The sequence below is a fragment of the Elaeis guineensis genome, chromosome 15 (assembly GCF_000442705.2).
Source record: "Elaeis guineensis isolate ETL-2024a chromosome 15, EG11, whole genome shotgun sequence".
Classification (NCBI taxonomy): Eukaryota; Viridiplantae; Streptophyta; class Magnoliopsida; order Arecales; family Arecaceae; genus Elaeis; species Elaeis guineensis.
In genome coordinates, this window is record NC_026007.2 from 72,930,858 (window position 1) to 72,953,443 (window position 22,586).

The window sequence follows — 22,586 nt, forward strand, 5'->3', positions numbered from 1 at the left end:
ATTTTTCTCAAACCTTACATGTAGATTTGTACCCGATGGTAGCAAGCCAAAAGGTGCCTGCCTCAAAGTTGCACCCTATTTGAGAGGAGTTTGCTAAGCCTCTCCAAACGGCTCCGTGGGACCCATGATTACACCCGCAGCTTACCAATGAACTAATGCATAGGTAAGTTCCTATCTGAGCCTTCTATCTTTGCTTCTTATTATACTAGAACTAGAACGTTGCCGGGTGCATTTATTTTTACTCTGAATAATAATAATAACATCAGAGGAAGGAACAATCAAATATTCGGATAAACTACACAGGTTTGATAAGGAAAGGAAACACGCATGCCTGCATATGCCTTGGACAGAAACAATGGGAAAAGGTCATGTTATGTGGTAGAATGGATGTTTTAAAGCATATTGAGTGAATCATGCTTAAGGCACTTCTATATACGCAAGTTTATGATGATGATTATATAGATTTACTTTAGAATCAAAGTATAAATTTCAATGAAAGAAAAAAATCAAAATATAAATAATAAAAATGCATACTGTACCTTATAAGTAATTGTAATTGCACATTGATTGGATAATCTCCGTAGAGATGCCTGAAGCAAGAAGCCTTTTGATTCAAAAAATTGGAAGGAATCTTAAAATATTATTTAGAACTGTATAATCTGCACCAAACCAAACCCCCCTCTCTCTCCTTTCCTATACGGATTGTTATAACATTTTAATATGATTTCTTTAGTAATAAGTATATAAAACAACCTATAAATAGTAACTTATTGTGTCATCGTTTTTTACTGATGTCTAATACTATAATATAATGGTACTGAATACGCCAATAAAACATCATATTTGTGTTCTACGTTAAATTTTTTAAAAAAAACATGTACAATAGTTGTAAATTCCGCTTCTAGACAAGACCAATATACAATTGCAATAATATTATAGGAATCCATGAGGAATAAAAATTACCTGAGATAGATAAAGAAAATATAAAGTGAACTTTCTATTCTATCATATTTATCATAATACTTATCTTAAAATGAAAGTTCAAAAGTTAAAATTTTTTTTACTAATAAAATCATTAGTCTCATGATAAAAAAATTAAAAAAAATTGCATGTAGCATTCTTTTTTCTCTCATTTTTAAAATATATTTTTTACTGATATATACTACATAACCAAATAATATATGCTAAGCAAATTAGTTATCTAGTAAACCAATATACATATTTAAGTAAATCGATATATAATTTTTAAAACATGATGTTCGTCGATATATAGTATATGACAAAATGATACATATTTGATAAATTAGTCATCTATAATCTAATATATATAAAAAAATAATATAAAATTTTAAAAATATTATATTCACTAGTATTATTATATAGTCAGATGACACATATTTATTGTCTTCTTAATATACACCATAAGTTTCTTTGATATATATTCAATAGTGATCTGATACATACCTCCAAATGGATTAATATATAATTTTAAGAGTATATATTAGATCATTGTTGAGTATGTATCAAAAAATTTATAATATATATCATAAATCGATAAGTATGTATTATATAGTCAAAAATATATATAAATAAATATGATATTTTAAAAATTATATTAATTTATTTAAAAATATGTATAAAATTACTAGATGATTAATTTATTAAGTATATATTATCTAATTATATATTATATATAATTAAATTTATATTTTAAAAATTATGTATCAATTTATTTAGAGAGTATATTGATTTGTTTTATGATTTATTTGATTAGTATGTATGACGTTATTATATAATATATATTAATAAATATATATTAAAAAAATAAAAATATTATATTTTTTTATTTTGAGATTGATGATTTTATTAGTAAAATAAATTTTTAATTTTTAAAATTTATATTTTAAAATTAATATTAAAAAAAATGATGAAATTAGAAGTCCGCCCCATATCCCTTCGGCCTCCTACGATTTTTGTGCATCTATCGGTGCATGCGACGTCAGTGTCCAAGGGAGTCCGCCCGCAAGAAAGAAGTGCCTTTAATGATGTGACAGAGACTTTGCTGCTTCGTGGGACTCCCACCGTCCTTCATAACTTCATTCTTAAAAATAAATAAAATTGAGTATACATTGATAAAGTCTTTAAAAGCAACCCAGCTTTGTGTCACAATCTCTATGAAAAGAAAGTTAATGGGAAGCAGCAAAGTTCCACAAACAGCGAACCCACTTATACTAGTTAACAATTCATAGGATTGATAGATATCATAGGATATGGGTTGGTTATCAGGGAGAAATTCTTATCCTCAAATTCAAATAAATCTATTTGAACCGGCAAAAAAAAAATCCCCTTAAAGATAAATCTGATTTTTTTTATTGGTTCAAATCTCCACCCAGTATCTTTAACTGTATCGTATTCCAACTCTTCCTAAGTTAACAGGTTTTTATCTAAAATTTTAAAATATTTTCTCAAAATATTAAAAATTACTATCTATCTAGATTTAATAGAGTTCTGAATCGTAAACCGGAGGTGTATTTTACTACCTCGTCCAGTTGCCACGTGGCGTGGGGAGAACAGCCTCCTGAACAAATATATCGGAAGGAGATGTGTCCGTACTTACACGGTGCATAAGAAACAAAAACCGCTGGCCCCACTACTATTTCCTACCCTGGCTGTTTGATGGTCGACCGATCGGACGGCGAATGCGCATCCTTCGCCCATTACGGTGCTCCTCCGATTCCGAGGCGAAACCTCGGTGAGCAGCTCCGTTCCTCGGCCCACGTGGCGGCCCCAGATGGGGCGATGACACGGTAAAAAGTTCTGCCTCTTCCTCAATAAGCCGCTCCATCTCTTCTCCGTTTCTCCATTCTCTCATCCCCTGCTTCTGGCCTCCCCTATTCTGTTCTTCTCTCTCGTCTCTCTCTCTCTCTCTCTCTCTCTCTTTATCGTTCTACCCTGCTTCTTCTTCCTTGTTTCTTCCATCGGATTTGTTCGCGGATCGAGTCTGTCTCTAATCTGGTGGTGGAAAATGACGGACACTACGGACGACATTGCGGAGGAGATCTCCTTCCAGTCCTTGGATGACGATTGCCGGCTTCTCGGAAGCCTTCTCAACGACGTGCTCCACCGAGAGCTTGGCTCCCAGTTCATGGAGAACGTCGAAAGAAAGAGGATCCTTGCTCAGGTGCATATGTCTCCATTCTCGGCTTTAAATCTCCTTGTAAATGTTTCATCTACTGCTTTCTTTAATTATTCACCAATATTTTTTTTTGCATTTTTTTTTATCTATATATTTTCTTTTTTTATATATTTTTCCACGATTCATCTGAGTGAAGTCTTGACCTGTTATGGTTCTCTGGATGGATCTCTTGCCATCTTTTGTATTATTTTCTTTTTTTTTTCCTGCTCCTTTTTTCGGTGATAAATCTCCTTTGATGTATTGCGTTTTTTTTTTTGGGAGTGGGGGTGGGTAATGCTTGGTTGTCGCTGTGGTTATTGCTGTCGTTTTGTCTTTAAATATTTTTATTAGTCAGTTCTGAGATGTTTCTGTGTTTTGTTCATCGATTTGAAAATTGTAGAGTGCTGTTAATATGAGGGCGGCGGGGATGGAGGAGACGGCGGAGTTCCTCGAGAAACAGCTGGCGACAGAGATATCGGAGATGACTCTCGAGGAAGCCTTGTCGCTGGCCCGGGCTTTCAGTCATTACCTCAACCTCATGGGCATTGCAGAGACCCATCACAGGTGTTCCTTTTTTTTTTGGGTTGCCCTCTCTCTCTCTCTCTCTCTCTCTCTCTCTGTGTATGTGTGTGTGTGTGTTTCCCGTGCATTTGATTCTTTCTTTTCAATGATCTTTGCTTGTGATTTGGTTTCTTCTTTACGATTACATGGATTCCTTTACCCACTTCGGTGATTCTTTTTGTAAAAATATCAGTCTCGTAACGTTTGATCATCAAAATGATTATCCATGATATTCATTTTTCATTGTTTGATCCAAGAACAAGTGAATAGCATTGAAATATTTTTTACCATTAAACTTGGCCGTTTCTATAGGGCATTCGGAGATTATTAATATTTTCATTCTTGTTGTTATTGCTGTTGCTGCAAGATCATTACCAATGATTTGTTGAAATTTTTTAAATTTTGAAGATATCTAAATTTTTAAATGGAACCTTATCCCCTTCTTTTTAGTTGTTTCAAAAGCTTTGAAACTCTTTTTTTTTTTCTTAGCCCCACGTTGGATGTGTAAAAACAAGTTCTCTTGCTTTTATAGAAATCCTATCCTTTGAAGCCCAAGGTAGGCTTCAAGATAAGTGGGCTAGTGGGTGACCACATGCACACACTCAGCTTGGCTGGCCGGCTCATGCACTTGGTACCCACTAACGCATTTTACTTACACAGAGCCAGTGTGACATTAGTATGTTGATGTCATGATTATGCAACAGTTTTTTGGGAATTCATGATATTTTTATGATATATTTTTATAGTGCCTGGCAAGAAAAGGCGGTTACCCTGGCTCTTCATAATAAATAATATGTTATTTTTATTTGTGAGGGTACCACGTAAGAAACATGCACTGCAATCCATGCTAACATGTTGGTGTTAATGAAAAAAAGTGTTGCATTGTAAGTATCATTATCGAATCATGATAATTCCCCTTTTTTGTCAAACTGTTCTGATCTCTTCATGCAGGGTTCGCAAGGCGCGCAATGTTGATCATTTATTAAAATCTTGTGATGATATTTTCAATAAGTTGAGACATAGTGGAGTTCCTCCAGAAGAGCTCTATGAGACTGTTTGCAAGCAGGTCTGTTGTCTTCTCTATGTTTGGCATACATGCTTATTAAGGAACTACATGAGATGTTAGCGTGCATTAGTTGGTTATATCTGCAGGAGGTTGAAATTGTTCTAACAGCACATCCTACTCAAATAAACAGGCGTACCTTGCAATATAAACACATTAGAATAGCGGTAAGCACCCTCCACATTTTTTTTGATGCATTCTGTTACATAATTAGCAACTAGATATTTCCTTCTAGTGTTACTACTGTATATGGCTTCATGAATCCTCTGCCTTTCTTTCCCACCAAGTATGCACCACCATAGTCTCTGCTAGCTTTTTGATATTCTTTCTTATATGTCCGTATTTGTGTATATATATAATATCTTATGGGTTTTTGTATATCCGAACCTTCTCCTTCGCACATGACTTTACAACACAAATCCTAGTCAATCTCCACATAAAAACCTTGACTTTCACCACATATGCCCATGTTTAAGTTTTTTTTATCCATGACTTTTTCTCCAAATGGGTTCTGTTGCTGACCAAGTTAGTGTAGCCTTCTTCAGTATGTACAAAATTGTGGGCCTTATTCTTTATCTTTTAAAGAAGAATTTAATTCATGAAGGCATCCTGCAAGCAAATTACTTAACCATCGCTTCGTTTTATTAGATATGTTTTTCTCTCTCCCAGTCTTTTTTTCCTAAATCTCCAAGGAAAAAATGATAATGCATGGATATCACTTGCTCTCAATTGACTAGGGCCTTCTTTTCATTTATAGTTCTCTAAATTGCATTTTACGTGTGTTTCATTTTTATTGTCTCTCAAATCCTCAACCTCAGAACTTATATTCTTTAGTTCCATTTTTGCTTTTATCTCTACATCCACAAATGTCATGCCAATGCACGTTCATCACAATACAAGTAATTAGATCTATGAAAAAAGCAAAGAAACAAGCTTATTAGTGCATCAAGAATATTACTTATCTTACTGTAACTACTAGTGCTTATCATTGTTTCCACATGCTCAATGAAGAATTTCAATATACCAACAGCAATGGCTAGCCCTATGGTGAGACGAGATTTACAATTAAGCATTGTTTGCACCTAATTAGCCAAATATTTAACATAGGTGCTTAGTTGGATGTTCCATAATGTGGGAACGAGTCAACATATTGGAGGATGACTGAGTTTATGATTGATATGGAATATTTAGAAGTCCATACAGCCCAGGAGAAGCAAATGGAGCTAGAAATAGGATTATTTGATTGGCCAAAACAAAGTAAGTCTAATATAAGACCATCAACAAACATCCACATTCTTAAAAATGAAAGTCAATCTACGTAGAGTGCAAGATTTTAAATCCCGTGGGACGGGGCTGTCCTGATTTTTTCATGGAACGGGATGCGCCACCGTCCCACCTCGTCCTGATACTTGGAACAGAGGATGTTCTAAGACGTCCTGATCAGGGCATTGGGATGTTAGCAGAACGGCTCTATCCCGATACATGGGATGGTACCCCATCTCGGTATCCAGTGGGACATCCTGTTGGGACCTGAATCCTTGGTAAAGTGAATCAGTCCCCAAGGAACCCCTGAAAGGACTGCCATCTGATGGGTATAGATAAGGATATATTAGACATATGTCTATGTACAAGAGAATGAGAAGGAGCCTAAATAGGATGACTGAACTAAAAAGGATGGATAGAAATGGTAGGGAGCAAAAGAAAGGCTTGGGTGGGTTAGTTAAATCACATGTAGTTGGGGGTGGACATTTGGATAGAGAGTAGAGCTGCAATGGGGCCGAGCTTGGTCGTTTCCATGCAACCTAGGCCCGACCTAGAAAAAATTTAGGCTTCTAACCAGATTGAGGCTCAAAAATTTTGTTCCAAATTCTAGCCTTAGTACAAACCTAACCCTAGCTTGAAGCCCCATTAGGCCAACTGAATCTAGGCTTGACCTCTCTCTTGCTCTTTTGTGAAACAATAGAGAGATAGAGAGAGAGAGCATGGGGTGAAGAGAGAGAGGGGAGAGGGAGAGAGGATGCAGAGGTGATTGAGAGAGAGGGAAAGTGAGAATAAAGAGACAGAGAGGGAGAGAAGATTGAGAAAGAGAGGTTGTGGGGAGAGAGGAGTGAATGAGAGATTGGGAGAAGAGGATGTTGGGGAGGGAGAGTAGGGAGAGAGATGGGCACCAGGAAGGGAGAGAGAAAGGGGGTTGTTGAGAGGGAGAGCGAAGAGGGGAGAGAGGAGAGAGAGAGGGGAAGGGGTGGGGTGGGTCAACTTCGCGGACTGGGCCCACTGTTGGGTTTAGGCCTTGAGCAAGGCAAAGGCTAGACCTAGGCCCACTCTGAATTTTTTTTGGCTCAAATTCGATGCCCAAACCTGACTTAATTCTTCTCAAGCCAGGCCCTAAAGCTTGACTTGAAGTCGGCTAGATGGAAGTTTTACGTATTGGTGGGATAGAGGGTGTCATGATTGTCTCATCCTATTCTTATGAGAAAATGGGACTAAGACAAGTTTGGGACTTGGAAACCCATCCACATAGGATTGAAGAAGAAAGGTGAAAGAAGGAAAGGAAGGAAAGGAAGGAAAGGAAGGAAAGGAAAAAGAAGAAAAATGAAAAAAAAAAGGGGAAGGAAGAAGAAAAAGAATGAAAAAGGAAAGGAAAGGAAAGAAAGGAAGATAGAAGAAAAGAAAGAGAAAAAAGAATGAAATAAAAAGAAAAAAGAAAAGAAAGAAGAAGGAGAGAGAGATAGAGGATATCTACCGGGATGTTGGGATTGCTGCTAGGATAAAACGGGACGGGCGTCCCATTCTATCAAAAAATTGGGGCACTTTCGTCTTATGGGATTTAAAACCTTGGCCCAACCTATATCCTTTTCTAGCCTTAGGAGATGGGTGTAGGAAAAAAACAGCTCGGCCAAAATATGGTGCAATCAATGAAAAAAGGAACTGAAGTATAAATTGAGTAGATGGTTGAAAAGGATAGGGAATCTTAATGGATTTTTTTTTTTTTTTGAGGCTATAGATTGAAAGGATGGGGAAGCCTAATGGAAGGTTGTAGAGGCCATTTTTGATAATCTGGTAATGGATTAATGTCAAAATCCTCCATGGTGAAGGGCTAAAAGGAATAGAGTTCATCAAGCACCATTTGTTGGTTTTTTGCATTTTGGGAGATGTTAATGAGGTGCTATTGGCCTTAAATGTCTTAGATGTGCTTGACAACATGAATTGAAGTCCTAAATGTTATTTCTTGAGGCAGTTGTAGACCAATAAAGCACTTTTCATGAGAAACAATTAGCACTTGGCATATGCAATCCATAGTAAGGGATGGCAATTTTAGCCAACCCGTTGGGTTCCTACCCAACTCAATCCGAATGGGACAGATTTTATCCAATCTGATTGGATTCTGGAGCGGGTATGGATTCTAAAACAAATATTCGAAGCGGGTTTAGATCAGGTATGGATAATGGTATATCCCTACCAAATCTGACCCGATATAACCCTAATATATATCCTCTTTTCAAAATTATAATAATTTTATATTGTTTACATGTACTCGATCCGATCCGACCAACCCCTCTTATATACCCGACTCGACCCGATCTGAGGCGAGTATAGGGTGGGCATGGGTATGAAGTTTTTACTTGTGGGGAATATAGGAATATGGGCCGACCTGACCCATACCCGATTTGTTGCCATTCCTAATCCTATGACTCGGTTCAAAAGAAGAGAGCCAAGAAGGATATAGGCTTTATATGAGAGAGGCAAAAATTAGGTCTCGGAAAAGAGAGCAAGGAAAAAGGAAAAAAATGCATTGTTTCTAGAAAAGCAGACGGGTAGTGGAGTCAAACTTTGGGATGAAGCCAAAACCCCAGAGTTGTCATTATAATAGTAGACATAGACAAAGTCAGTGGTGCATGGAGCTTGAAGTCATGGTCACCTTTATTCATGGAGATTGTTGACAGTAGACTTTTCAATCACATACAATAAAATTTTGAAGTTTTCATTGCAGTTTGGGAAAGTCAACTTGAAGCTCGAATATCCTGAAATTATGAGAAGCAAAGTTATTGCAAGAATGCAATAATTTGGAACTACTTTATGGACTGCTCTGTTGGATATTTCTTCAGATTTTTTTGCATATTTATTTTCTGATTCACACGGATGTATTTTTCCTAGATTGGTATAATAAATCCAGTTTCACCCAAAAAAAAAGTTATCACAAAAATGCAATGCAATTCACAAAAAGGACTGATAGCCATGTATGCAATCATAGTTGGCTTTGGCCCTAGATGCAGCAGGCTATTTGGACCTGTGCATGCATATGTCTAGCATTATGTGGCAATAGAAGCACCTTGTTCATGAGAGATTATGCATCTTAGGAATAGCCTTACAAATATTGTTCTTCATTTGGACATCACTCTTTGTTTGAGATATACTATGTCATTTCTTATTGAATTTTCTATATTTTGCTTTATTTATACTGACCTCAAAATCACAGCATCTTTTGGAGTTTAATGACCGACCTGATCTTAGCCATGAAGATAAAGAAATGCTCATAGAGGATCTGGTACTCTTCAATCAGAGTTTATTAAATATCAAGACTTTGTTTTGTCCATATGGTCACATGAATTTTTTGCTTGGTAGGTTCGTGAGATCACTTCATTATGGCAGACTGATGAACTAAGGCGTCACAAACCTACTCCAGTTGATGAAGCAAGGGCTGGTAAGAATTTTATTTGTTCAAAAGCTGCATCACACCCCACCCATATATATATATATATTATATATATGTATATGTATGTGCATATACACATATATACATATATATATATACATACATACATATGTACATATATATATTATATATATGTGTATATATGTGTATATATATACACATATATATATACATACGTACGTACTATATATATATATATATAGAGAGAGAGAGAGAGAGGGAGGGAGGGAGGGAGGGAGATCTGGTGATGTAATTACTAGGGTCCATTGATGCTTGGGGTTGTACAACCACTTGAGCAGCACCCTACTATTTACCCTTGAAGGTTATCTTTGTAATATTTGCTGTTTCCTTTCCATAGGCCTACACATTGTGGAGCAATCACTTTGGAAAGCTGTACCTCATTATTTACGTCGTGTCAGCACTGCTCTGAAAAAGGTTTTGTTCCTCCTTTTTTTCTTCAAATGATTATGAAAGTTTTTAATACTTAAGTTCTTATTCTATATTTTATTGTTGTGTTATTGCAGCACACTGGTAAGCCGCTGCCTCTAACCTCTACACCAATTAAATTTGGCTCATGGATGGGTGGTGATCGAGATGGAAATCCAAATGTTACAGCAAAAGTAAGCTCTACTTTCTGTCATCATTTTGTGATGTATGAGGAATAAGCAAACATTTTATGCAAATGAGGCAAGCCTTGTTTCCATTATGCTATTGTTACTTGTATGGACTATGAACACTGATGCCAATTGTGCCACTATTTTTGGCGTCAGGTGTAAAATTTTCACACTGGAGTTCTCTAAAGAAGTATGTTCCTGTTTGATGATCATAAGCTGCTTGCTAAGATATTTGTGTTTCCGATAACAGAAGTGCTGCCCTGCATTGTTCCCATTTGTCTGGGTCCTCCATAAAGATGCTAGAGTTAAATTACCAAGGATATTTGTTATTTCCCTCAGGGTAACTAACTTAAATATACCCACAATTAGAATTAGAACACAAAACGACAACATAACCCATGTATGTTATGTATTTGAGCTGGAAAGCATGATGAAGACATGCCAAGTCACTCATCCAGACTCCAGCCAATTTTTAGCATCAAACTATTGATTGTTTGTGGATGCTTTTGTTGTATATTATCGATACAAACTGGCTTTTATTTACAAACATTAGTGAAAAAATAAATTATTGAAATTACTCTCAGACAATTATACAGATAGGCAATTATACTTGAAAAACAAATATGCGAAATGCACCTGTTATAAATTTTCGAGCCATTTGTCAGGTTTGATTGCTCCAATAAGTTTAGAACGGGTTACATATGATAAGATGAAGAACAAGAAAGTAATATGCACTGATATGCTAATGTTGTTAATATGCACCTTTTAGATGAAACAGGTTTTCAAAATTTTGTCGTTGCTCTACAAAAATCAGATGAAGTCAGCATCCCTTTATAAGGGATTTCCTAACAAGAAGCATGCAAGGGAGAACAAAGTCTACAGTACATTATTAAAATCCCAAGAAATCATAGTTTGGGGCTGCTGCAATTACATCCTTGTTTATAAAGATATTGCAATGTCTCACTAAAGGCACAAGGGAAAGGAGATATGAAGCATTAAGATATCAGAAAAAATAAATTTACATCATAAAAGAAAGGATCTGAATAAATTGCAAACATTATTTGGGAAAATTATTCCTTGTTCAGCCCTTGTGTTTCGATGCTTTAGATATGAGAGAATTTTCAATCGTATCCACTTTGTCCATTTGTTCTTTTATAATTCTTTTTTTTTTATTTTATGCATGTTTTTCCATAGAAAAATGAAGATGGACATGTTTGTAATATTTTTGCTGCAGGTCACGAGAGATGTTTCGCTATTGTCACGATGGATGGCAGTTGATCTTTACATTCGAGAAGTTGACAATCTCAGATTTGAACTATCTATGAACAGATGTAGTGATAAGCTGGCAAGCCTAGCACATGAGATCTTACTCAAAGGTTTGCTGGCTCATATTTTAGTTCATTAATGTGTGTTTGTGTGTATATGTGGTAAAGTAGGAGTGAGCAATTGCACTTAATAGAGAATGAGGTAATGGAAAATCAGCTGAGTTGCTATGGTCATGTGAAATAAAAACCTAGTGATGAATCTAAGCCCCCAAGAAATCTGTTGAATTCGAGGCTTATCAAAAGCATGATAGAGTAGGTTTTCAGTGCTATCTGATATATTTCAGAAATGGCTTATCTATGAATAAACCTAAAAGCCCCCAAATTAGAAACATGCAAAACAACTGACTATAAGAATATTTTCTAAGATAACATCTTGCCATTAATATAAAAATACAGAAATCCTAAATAGAATCAAAATCCTATGTTTTATGTTTTTTAAGCATCCAAGTTCTCCCTTTAGGTAAAATCCTGTCATATGTTTTAAAATGACTTCATTCTGAGATTTTTGAGTGACTATTGCATTATCGACTACCTCTTTCTGCTATATGTTTATTTTACAACATGCAACAATTACACTCCTTGTGACCATGAGCCCTACCTGCACATGTAGCCTTTCTAGTGAATGGACATTTTAACTCTTTTCCTTATCACATCAGGTTTTCTGCAGAGAATCTTCACATGCTTAAATTTTAAACTAATGAGACCCAAGAATTAAATTTTAAACTACTGTGATAATAAACCCAAGAGTTTTCATTCACATCAGGTTTTCTGCAGATAGTCTTTACATGCTTACAAAGGAGAAAACCAAAGTAATTATACAAGAGAAGAAAGGAAAAGGGTTTCTTGTGACTTTGTTAGATGCCTAGTCACCTTCAATTCTGTTGATGAGACAAAATGAGAAAAGAGTTGGAGGTATAGTTTCCTAATTTTGACAGCAGGGAGTAGTTAAACATTATCATATGTTAGAGGGTAAGGCATTCTTGTCATGACTGGGTCCCTGGTTGGTCCACCTATGACCTACATGCTTAGGTAGGATGGGTTGCTGAGGCATTGACGTCTGAATCCTAGGTTGCATTAAGTGCCTCATAATATGGGTAAGTTTTGAGTGATGTACTACCATAATGACAAACTTGAGTACTAATTAAGCTATATCTCAAGTTTTAAGTTATATATTGGTATGCCATTAAATCATTATTATATACTTGATTTGGATATGCACGTTCCTACGCACATAAATACATCACAAGGTATACTTTTTCTCCTTCCTCTTCTTCATCCACCTTCTTTTAAAATTTTCAGTAGCATTATTTTCCTTTCTTTTTTCCTTTTATTAATCCTGTTCTTTCTTTTTCCCCTTCAGTTGTCTTTCTTCTCTCTCTCTCTCCCCCTCTCTCTCATCTTGGATTCTTTCACTTATTTTTCCCCTATTTTTCTTTCTCAAATGAAAGAAGCTGCCCTTTTGCCCTTTCTTTTTGTGTTTTTCTTGATACTTATTCTGTTCTTTCTAAATTCCGAAGTCCAAACCTTCTCATGCTCTTTCATTTTTCGAGGATGTATCTTTTCAATTCTTTCATTTCTTCGCCTTTTCTTCCTAATTTTCCTTCTTTGCTCTCCTTTTTTTAAAATTTTTATCTGACCTCTCATCCCTGTTCTTTCTTTTTCTTCTTTTTTTCTGAAATGATTATGCTCATTTCATATGAGCTCAGATACATGCAGTGTTTTTCCCCCCATTACTAGTAAATGTCATGGAACATTGCTTTAGAATACCTTATATTTTCCTTTTGCAACAATTCTAAAGTAATGAAGGAAACATATAAAGTTACAACATTATCCTGGCATACATCAGAAAAGACACATAATCTGTCTACTGCCAGAAGAAGGTTCATTGATACTTCTCTTTTTCATTACAATTGTCTACTGCTTCCTATATGCCGATATATGTGGTCCTCTGATTTGTTGCCAAATTTACAACTTCATATAATGTACATTATTTTTGTTATGAAACCCAAATCAAGAGGTTGGCAGTTTAATATCTACCAGTTATGATTGATGTTCCTATGCAGTGGGAGAATTTACTAAATACAATGGTCATTGTTTGAACAAGATATGAACAGGATAATATTCCCTAAGTTTGTTTGAGGAACCAGGGATTGCTTGTAATATGCTCTTTGAAAGATATGGCAACCAGTCAATGATTCAGAAGCGATGAGTCATTGAGCTTAAATATGTGAATGCTCACCGGATAAAGTTCATTCTGAAGAATAGGCAAGGTTGAATAATCTTTCTATCAATATCTACATCTAGATTGTTGTTATAACCTTCTTAAAAGTTTTGTTTGCTTTACTCTCTGAAATTCTTGCAAACCAATTGAAATGATATTTTGGAAGCAATTTTTCAGTTATGCTTGCCATTTGAAAAACAGCACAATCAATTCCATTTTTTGGGGTTGTATTCATTTTACATATATACTGTAGAATCAGCTGCTGAGGATCGACACTCTGAAAGCTGGAATCAACCTATAAACCATGCTAAACATAGCAGTCAGCAAACATCAGCATTGCCAGCGCAGCTTCCTGCTGGTGCTTATTTCCCTTCTTGTACAGGTAAAGAAAGGTCTATGTTTTTCATCACTGAATTGTTATTTTATGCTGGTTGCTCTGAAAGTATCTAATCAAGGCAGCATTTTTGTTCATTTTTATTTAGCCTTAGTATTTTCTCTCACTACATTTGTCTTTCTACTCTTATCACCCACATCCTTAGCCAGAAAGTTGGACTTCTTTCACAACTTAAACTCCTGGTCAACGGCTAACATTCTTCATGAACAAGACATCCTTTGCATAGGCAATCTAGACTAGATGATCTTATCCTAAACATCACAACACACCACTTGCACCTATATGTACACCTTTGCTCCACCATGAAGAGATGTACTTGCATTTTAAAGAGAAAAATAGAAGGCTCAGAAATTGTATCACTCTCACGACCCTCCATAAGCTTTGGCTAAAGCCTTGCCTATTGTCCACCATGTTTCATCTTCAGGACCTATGCCATGGCCCCAACATTTTGGATGGAGGTTAAGAGGGAATATGAATTAGAATATGATTACTTCCAAAGTCACTTTTTGAAGTCAGCCAATAGGGAAAGGTGATTAGGAGGGAGGCTTATTTTTGGACAAAAGGACAGAGTTTAAGATGGAACATATAGATGTGTGACACCTTCACCAACTTGATTATTCTCTAAATTGTTCCTTCACCAACTTGATTATTCTCTAAATTGTTCTACAATTACAATGCTAGTGCTGATATACATAACTACATGTATTAAAAAGACAAGGCTGATTGATTTCATTCGTGCAATTTATCGCCAATTTAATTTAAATAGAAATTCTTGTCACCATTAATTGGTTAATTTTCCTCTGTTAACTATTATTTGTTGGTAATTCAATGTCAAAGTATCTCAGAAGCAGAAGGATATATGAAATAGGATGGCAGTTAAATCACCTTATACAGATCTCTAGCCTGTCGCTGGTTTCTGAAACATTCAATAATGTGAAGTTGTGGAAATGTAACAAACTAGCAGTTGTAACATCTCATAGTAGCAACTGTGACATTAATGATGTTGCTGTTTACTGATGGAATCTGGTAGCGATGTCAAATGTAAAAGTAACTAGAACTTCTTTTATGATCTCTGCCATATTTTTTTTTTAAATGTTGTCACCAAATTATCATTCTCTAAAATAAGTCATCATCTTGCTTCTTATATATATTTTTTTATGAAAACTACCTGATTACACATCAAGCAATTGTATAAAGTAACTCCATCATGACTATCATTTACCATGTCTTTTGCTGATGTAGAATGCAAAGATGGGGAATCCCAATACCCCAGAATAGAATTTCTGTGCAACCTAAATCGTCAGGTAAGACAATTTTTAAGAATGGGTATAGAATTTTGTCCACTTCAATAATTTAGTTATATTTTCTTGGATATGAGCATTTATTTTTCTGGCCTTTTCATCTACTGTCACTTTATTACTGGATTTTAGATTGTTGTAAGTAGTGCTTGTGTTGAACATGTTTTCTGATTGCAGAATGATCAGAGTTCTCTAGATTCTGGTCAAAATATTTTGAGGCAAACCTCTTCCGACAGCAATACTATTCCTGCCCTCAATCGTCAGTCATCCATAACAGGGTCGTCAAAGATACCTAGGACAAATTCTACCCAACTTCTTGCTCAGAGGAAACTATTTGCAGAATCTCAAGCTGGCAGGTCAAGCTTCCGGAAGCTTCTTGAGCCCAGCTCACATCAACAGCCTGGAATTGCTCCGTACAGAGTTGTTCTTGGGAATGTCATGGATAAGGTCCATTTTCCTTTTACATTGGCTCTGATTTTTACAACCAAAGTGTTTATTAACAACAGAAGCAATATATCAGATTTAAATAGATACATAATTTTTATCTTTTGGATGAATGACTCTACCAGTGGTTGATGCACAATTTAAGCTTTGTCTCAATTCAAATATGCCATCAAGTTTTACTCTTTCTGAAATACATTTGAATCAGCTTATGAAGACACGGAGGCGGCTGGAGCTTCTCCTTGAGGATCTTCCTTGTGAACATGACCCTATGGAGTACTATGAAACTTCAGATCAACTTCTTGAACCACTTCTCTTATGTTATGAATCCTTGGTATGAGAATCAGCTAACACATTTATTCTCTATTTCTTTTTTTTTTTTTGCCCTCTCTATATATATTTGCATGGACTTCTTGTGAAACAATAAAATGGATGTGAGGTGACTTAATATTCACTCTCTATTTTTAAATCTTTATCTTTTTATATGATTTGGATGCTGACCTTTGATGAACGTTCTGAAGCAATCATGTGGTTCTGGTATACTTGCTGATGGTCGGTTGGCAGATCTGATACGGAGGGTTGCCACTTTTGGTATGATATTAATGAAGCTTGATCTGCGTCAGGTATCATCATCATCATCTTTATTGGTTTTCATATGAGATATGATAGACCACTTAATCTGTTTCTTTTAACATCTCTCCATAGGAGTCTGGCCGCATTCTGAAGCATTGGATGCCATTACAAGATATTTAGATATGGGTGTATACAGTGAGTGGGATGAAGAAAGAAAATTAGAATTTCTATCTAGGGAGCTGAAAGGAAAGAGACCTCTGGTTCCCCCAACAATAGAGGTCAGTTATTTTCTTCCACAGTATATTTTCCCAATGTAAGTTATTTATTTCAACTCTAGTTGGAAGGTGTTCACACTAAGATTCATAGCTGTTTTCCCTTTCTAGGGCTTTGAGAAATCAAATACTAAAGAAGAAAATACGAACCTCAAAGTTCTGTGATGTTACATCTTTCCTAACATTAGCAGTAAGTTATCAGTAACTAGTGCAATAGGATATGGGCTCGGTGCTGACCCTTGGTGTAAGCTTGCTATGATTAGGAACACACTTCACAACTACAGATTCTTGTCACTGCCTTGTCATTTGAGTCTTCAATAATTTCATATTGAAGTTAACAAGCTCATTTTATCCCCTCTTCAAATAATTTCTCATATGCTTGTTCCAAGATGACAATGTGGATATTTTTTTTTTCTGTCCCATTGCTTGCTTCAGCGAGAAAGCAGTTGATTTTGGCTTTCTCAGTGAGAAACCATATAGGTTCTAATAAACTTCATTTTTCTTAGTCCTTGTTTTGTCACCCTTTCTCATAACTTTACAATGTCTCATATGTTTAACCATGTAAGTTGTGCAATTTTTGTACATCACTTTCTTTACATAGATGGATGCCCTGATATTTATCCAATAATTGGCATCTTTCTATTTTATATATCTCATTGACAGCAAGACAACCAAATTAGCTTAGTGTCTCCCATGAATGTTAATCTTTATTATTACGGTGTTATACATTCTTTTTAACACATTCTCAGTTCTTGTTTTTGAATATAAAAAAGGGGCAATCTTGGCAAGTCTTTAATCATGCCTCTTCTAAATAAATTGCTTCTGTAATCATCATCCTCAGTCAACAGTTCATGGAACTAAAATTTGTCATTCTCTAATGTTTCCATCTTTCAAGAACATCCTTTCATCTTAGGGACTGTTTGGATGTTTGGGCCCAAAATCCCATGGGCTTCATGGGTTAGGCCAGCTCAACCAGAAAAAAACAGCCTGGGTTAGGTTTTTGTATTCATAAATACCTAGGGGCCTTTGGAATGGGCAGCCCGAAGATCTTTTTTTTGCTCCCTGGGGGATTCGGGTTGGCCCAGCAGGTTTTTTTCCCCCTTCCATATGGGATTCGGGCTGGCCCATTCCAAAGGGCCCTGGGTATCTGTGAAAACAAGCCTAACGCAGGCTGATTTTTCCTAATTGTGCTGGGCCAAGCGATGAATGCCATAGGATTTTGGGCCCAAACATCTAAACAGGCCCTTACTCTTAATGACATATTTATGTACGTTGATGTGGTACTATTTTCTTGTCCCTACGATAGCTAGTCTGGTCCTCCTTTTAATCCAGCCTATTAAATAGACAGTCATAAACTACATGCTCAGCCTCTTTTATTATGGTATTGTTTTTTCTGTCATGACTTAAAGCATGTCCTTTTTTTTGCTGATCATGTCTTCTATGATGCCTTTCCACTACTTGTATGCCTTTTTACCTCCAAGAACTTCTCTGGCAACTGTCTTGTTACAACTAAAATAAAAGGAATAGCTAGCGTCCGAGGAAGCATTTTCAGTTGATGCCTCTTAGGTTTTCTCAAGAAATGGGAATTGATGGGCAACAATGATCAATAGGATAGCTATGTCAATATTAGGCCGGCACTGGCTGAATCTAATGAAATTACTAAATTATCAATTTAACCTTTTTTTTTCTTTGTTTACTTGTTTAAGCAATTGGTCTTCACAATTGATACTGCTGATTGAGCCTGATTCCTTGTCCTAGGAAAAAAGTTAATGCTGGTAGTTCTTTATTACCATTCTTCAGCTAAAACCAGATTTTTATCACTTGGAGCTTCTCAGGTTGCTGCAGATGTGAAAGAGGTCCTTGACACTTTCCGGGTAGCTGCTGAACTAGGAAGTGATTCGCTTGGCGCATATGTGATTTCAATGGCCTCCAATGTATGTCTTACCTTTGTACCATGGATGTAAAGTGAAAATGCATGCATATTCCAGAACAAAAGTTTGCATGCCTTTGAAGTTTTGATTCTATTTGGTTCGTAGTTAGATGTAGATCAGACATTGATGGCATCATCATCTTCTACTATATGTATGGCAGGCAAGTGATGTTCTTGCTGTAGAGCTGCTGCAGAAGGATGCTAGACTTTCTGTGAGCGGGGAACTAGGAAGACCGTGTCCTGGTGGAACGTAAGATAAACTATTCTAACTGAATGTTTGGGTTGCATGAGATAATACCAGAGATATATGTGAAAAACGTAACAGTGATTGAAAAGATATAGTAAAGCTGACCACCAATAAGTGACTTAAGATGTGCTTTATAAAGTAACTTGAGAATAAAAGGGTTATAAGCTGGTTGTCAGTGGGAGTGTTCTGTGTCTATATGCACATAGATGTATATGTGTAGTTTGCTGCATATTGATAATCAAATGGATTTTTTTTAAATTTTTTTTTCAAATCAAGCCCTCCAGCCCTAGGTTTGGCTTAGAGGCTTGTTACTGGGTGTTGAAAGGTATTCAAGTCTGCTGTGGTGCTTGGCTATTGCGAATATATTTCAAGATATTCGTATTTAAACTCGGTAGGATGAAAATGAGGACTGCACCCTTACATGATTACATGAGTACAATAGTAACCATGGCCTTCTCTTCAAACAGGTTAAGAGTGGTCCCTTTGTTTGAAACCGTGAAAGATCTGAGAGGAGCAGGCTCAGTGATAAGGAAGTTGTTATCAATTGACTGGTATCGGGAGCATATCATAAAGAACCATAACGGGCACCAAGAGGTACTAGTGATTGTAATGTCTGACCCTCTTTGTATCTCTGTTCTCTAAAACTAAAAGGAAAAATGGTCAGGTTATGGTTGGTTACTCTGATTCCGGTAAAGATGCCGGGCGCTTTACAGCAGCATGGGAACTGTACAAAGCCCAAGAGGATGTTATTTCTGCCTGCAATGAGTATGGTATCAAAGTCACACTTTTCCATGGGCGTGGAGGTAGTATTGGTCGTGGTGGTGGTCCTACATATCTTGCCATACAATCTCAGCCTCCTGGTTCTGTAATGGTAATTCCAATATACATGTCTATTTCTTGAACATGCTTTTTCTTTCTATGTTTAAAGCTGAAGTCAATTAAATCCTGTTGGGGCCCTGATTATACTTACCATAGCAACTTGCCTGCATTTTCTGATTTTCCTTGCTAATTGTTTATTTCTCTTGCAAATTTGATATATTAGTGAGATTTGCTGCCCACCAACGAATGGAATAATGAACACATGTTTGGCCACTTCATCTAATTTATTCATATTTTGCTGATTAGCATTACATAATACATTCTTCTCGCTTTTTCATCACATGTATGACCATTGAATCTGTACTCTTCTAGTTGAAGATCACTAAGTACCATCTAATATTATCTTGATTTTCTTTTACATTCTCCTGCTTTCCAATGCATGCTTTTTGACTTTCATTCAGTTCATTATCTCTTATCTCAGTCTGTTGACTGTTTAACCATGCAACATCATCCATACCCTTGCTAGCATAAGATGTAACTTGTATGATAGTGGACAACCATCTATTGCTACTCGTTTAATGATTTTTTATGTGGGCAGGGAACTCTTCGTTCAACCGAGCAGGGCGAAATGGTCCAAGCCAAGTTTGGTCTTCCCCAGACAGCAGTAAGGCAGCTTGAGATCTACACAACGGCTGTTCTTCTGGCAACAATGCGCCCACCACTTCCCCCTAGAGAAGAGAAGTGGCGCCATGTCATGGAGGAGATCTCCAAGACAAGTTGCCACCACTACCGGAGCACTGTATATGACAATCCTGATTTTCTGGGCTACTTCCACGAGGCGACCCCTCAGGCTGAGCTGGGCTTCCTCAACATTGGAAGCAGGCCTACCAGAAGGAAAGCCTCTACTGGTATTGGGCACTTACGTGCGATCCCATGGGTCTTTGCATGGACTCAAACCCGTTTTGTGCTTCCTGCATGGCTTGGGGTGGGAGCTGGCCTCAAGGATGCATGTGATAAAGGGTACCAAGAGGACTTGCAAGCCATGTACAAGGAGTGGCCTTTCTTTCAGTCTACTATAGATCTTATTGAAATGGTGCTTGCCAAGGCTGACATTCCCATAACAAAGCACTATGATGAAGTGCTTGTACAAGAGAGCAGAAGGGCCCTTGGTGCAGACCTGAGGATGGAGTTACTGAAGACGGAAAAGTATGTGTTGATTGTCAGTGGTCATGAGAAACTTTCAGAGAACAATCGAAGTTTGAGGAGATTGATCGAGAGTAGGCTCCCTTTTCTCAATCCAATCAACATGCTACAGGTGGAGATTTTGAGGAGATTAAGATGTGATGATGACAACAATAAACTTAGAGATGCATTGCTTATCACGATCAATGGCATCGCAGCAGGGATGAGAAACACTGGTTGACATGATTGATAACTCAAAAGTATTACACAGACCTTTTTCTTGCAGAGATTTATTAAAGATGCAGTGGTGTGACGTTTTCTGTTTCCCTTTTTCTATTTGGGATTCTCCATATATATGTGAATTACTAAAATTTCTTGAGGAACTTAAATGCAAAAATTATATATTTTATGAAATGATCCAAATATCGGATTGATGTTATGATGGATTCCATTCACCAAAAATATGATGATAATGCAATCAAGAGCCAGTATATCTGATGTATATGAATTGATTGATTGCATGGAAGCTCTTCAGTTTCAAGGTACGAGGCATTGCTCCATGTGTCATAATGTGAACTGGGGTAGTATCATAGTTTTCCAGTTATGGACCAGCCTCCTGAGAAGGTTTGGTTGGAACACGAAATCTTCCGACCTAAGTGTGTATTGGCATTAGAAAAGGTTTGCCCTTCTTTATCCGTGATTCCCTGAACAGATGAAGTGCTGGTAGATCCTTATTCTATTGCCTGGTATTCTTCCTCTATGATTTTATGTCAAGCTGAATTCTGCCAGATTTGCTGCATTTCAGTTACTTGTTGCAGTGTATTTTGAGCATGTTAAAACATCGAACATTGCATCCAGAATTGTACTTACGGAGCCTTCCATAAACTGACGCTGATATGTTCTCTTCTACTCCTGTAGATGGTTTCTAGGATCAGGACATTATGGAATCATATGCATAAGCAAAATAACCGGTGAATATTATTCAATCGATTAGTGGATGCCAAAAAAATTTAATGTGGATAGTGTTGAAACACTGAAATGGTTGCATTTTGAGCAAAAGATTGCCAATTGAAATTTTTCTGAATGCTATTCCTAAGACAGAGTACTTTTTCCATCAATCATATGGATACAATTGTTCCTCCACACAGACCAGCACCTCCTCGTTAAGAATTGGTGTTATTCGGGTGGATGGCCACTCCCATTTTGCCCATATAAACAAGTGAATCACAATGCCCTATTCATCATGGCACATTTTCTGCTGGCAGTCGCAGTATGACTAAAAGTTGGAAAGGAACATTTAGCATGTCTAATGAAGGATACCCAAATAATGATTTTGCTTGAAGATATCAAAATACTATTTCTCTCACCCAAGTCTCAAACAGACGGCATCTATGTTTGGTAGGAGTGTTATTTTCTACAGGCCATGCCTCCTGTGCCAGAAAAACAGAGGGCATCCCAATCGATTCAAAGATCCCAAAACCACATGGAAACTCGAAGGAATCAGAAGCTCCGGCAATGAGACAAGTAATAGTAGCATGATCCTGAATCCTGAAATAAAGCTTCAGCAACCTGAGTAAACCAAGAAAATTATTATCCTAAAAATGGCACATCTACAGGTCAGTGATTTATTCATTGTGGATCATTTATGATTTAACAATCTCCAGACTTGCCAGCGGTAGGGGCAAGAAGAATTCAAAGTCAGGAAGCTTGATAAAAAAAAGGTGCATGAGTGATTATTGCGGCAAAATTTCGTCCCC

The 22,586-nt window shown here is 36.7% G+C and overlaps 1 protein-coding gene across 1 annotated transcript; it reads left to right on the forward strand.

The window, feature by feature from the left end:
* Positions 1-2,839: 2,839 nt before the first annotated feature.
* On the forward strand, positions 2,840-21,268 carry LOC105058702 (phosphoenolpyruvate carboxylase 4). Its single transcript, XM_073249245.1, is given in 21 exon segments — positions 2,840-3,181; positions 3,576-3,739; positions 4,688-4,802; positions 4,889-4,966; positions 9,277-9,345; positions 9,423-9,501; positions 9,872-9,948; positions 10,038-10,133; positions 11,362-11,503; positions 13,927-14,055; positions 15,310-15,371; positions 15,543-15,812; positions 16,015-16,140; positions 16,328-16,429; positions 16,512-16,518; positions 16,521-16,657; positions 18,487-18,585; positions 18,743-18,831; positions 19,296-19,422; positions 19,493-19,699; positions 20,246-21,268. Coding segments are annotated over 21 exon segments (3,156 nt in total). The 5' UTR covers positions 2,840-3,025; the 3' UTR covers positions 21,071-21,268.
* The last annotated feature ends 1,318 nt before the right edge of the window (positions 21,269-22,586 follow it).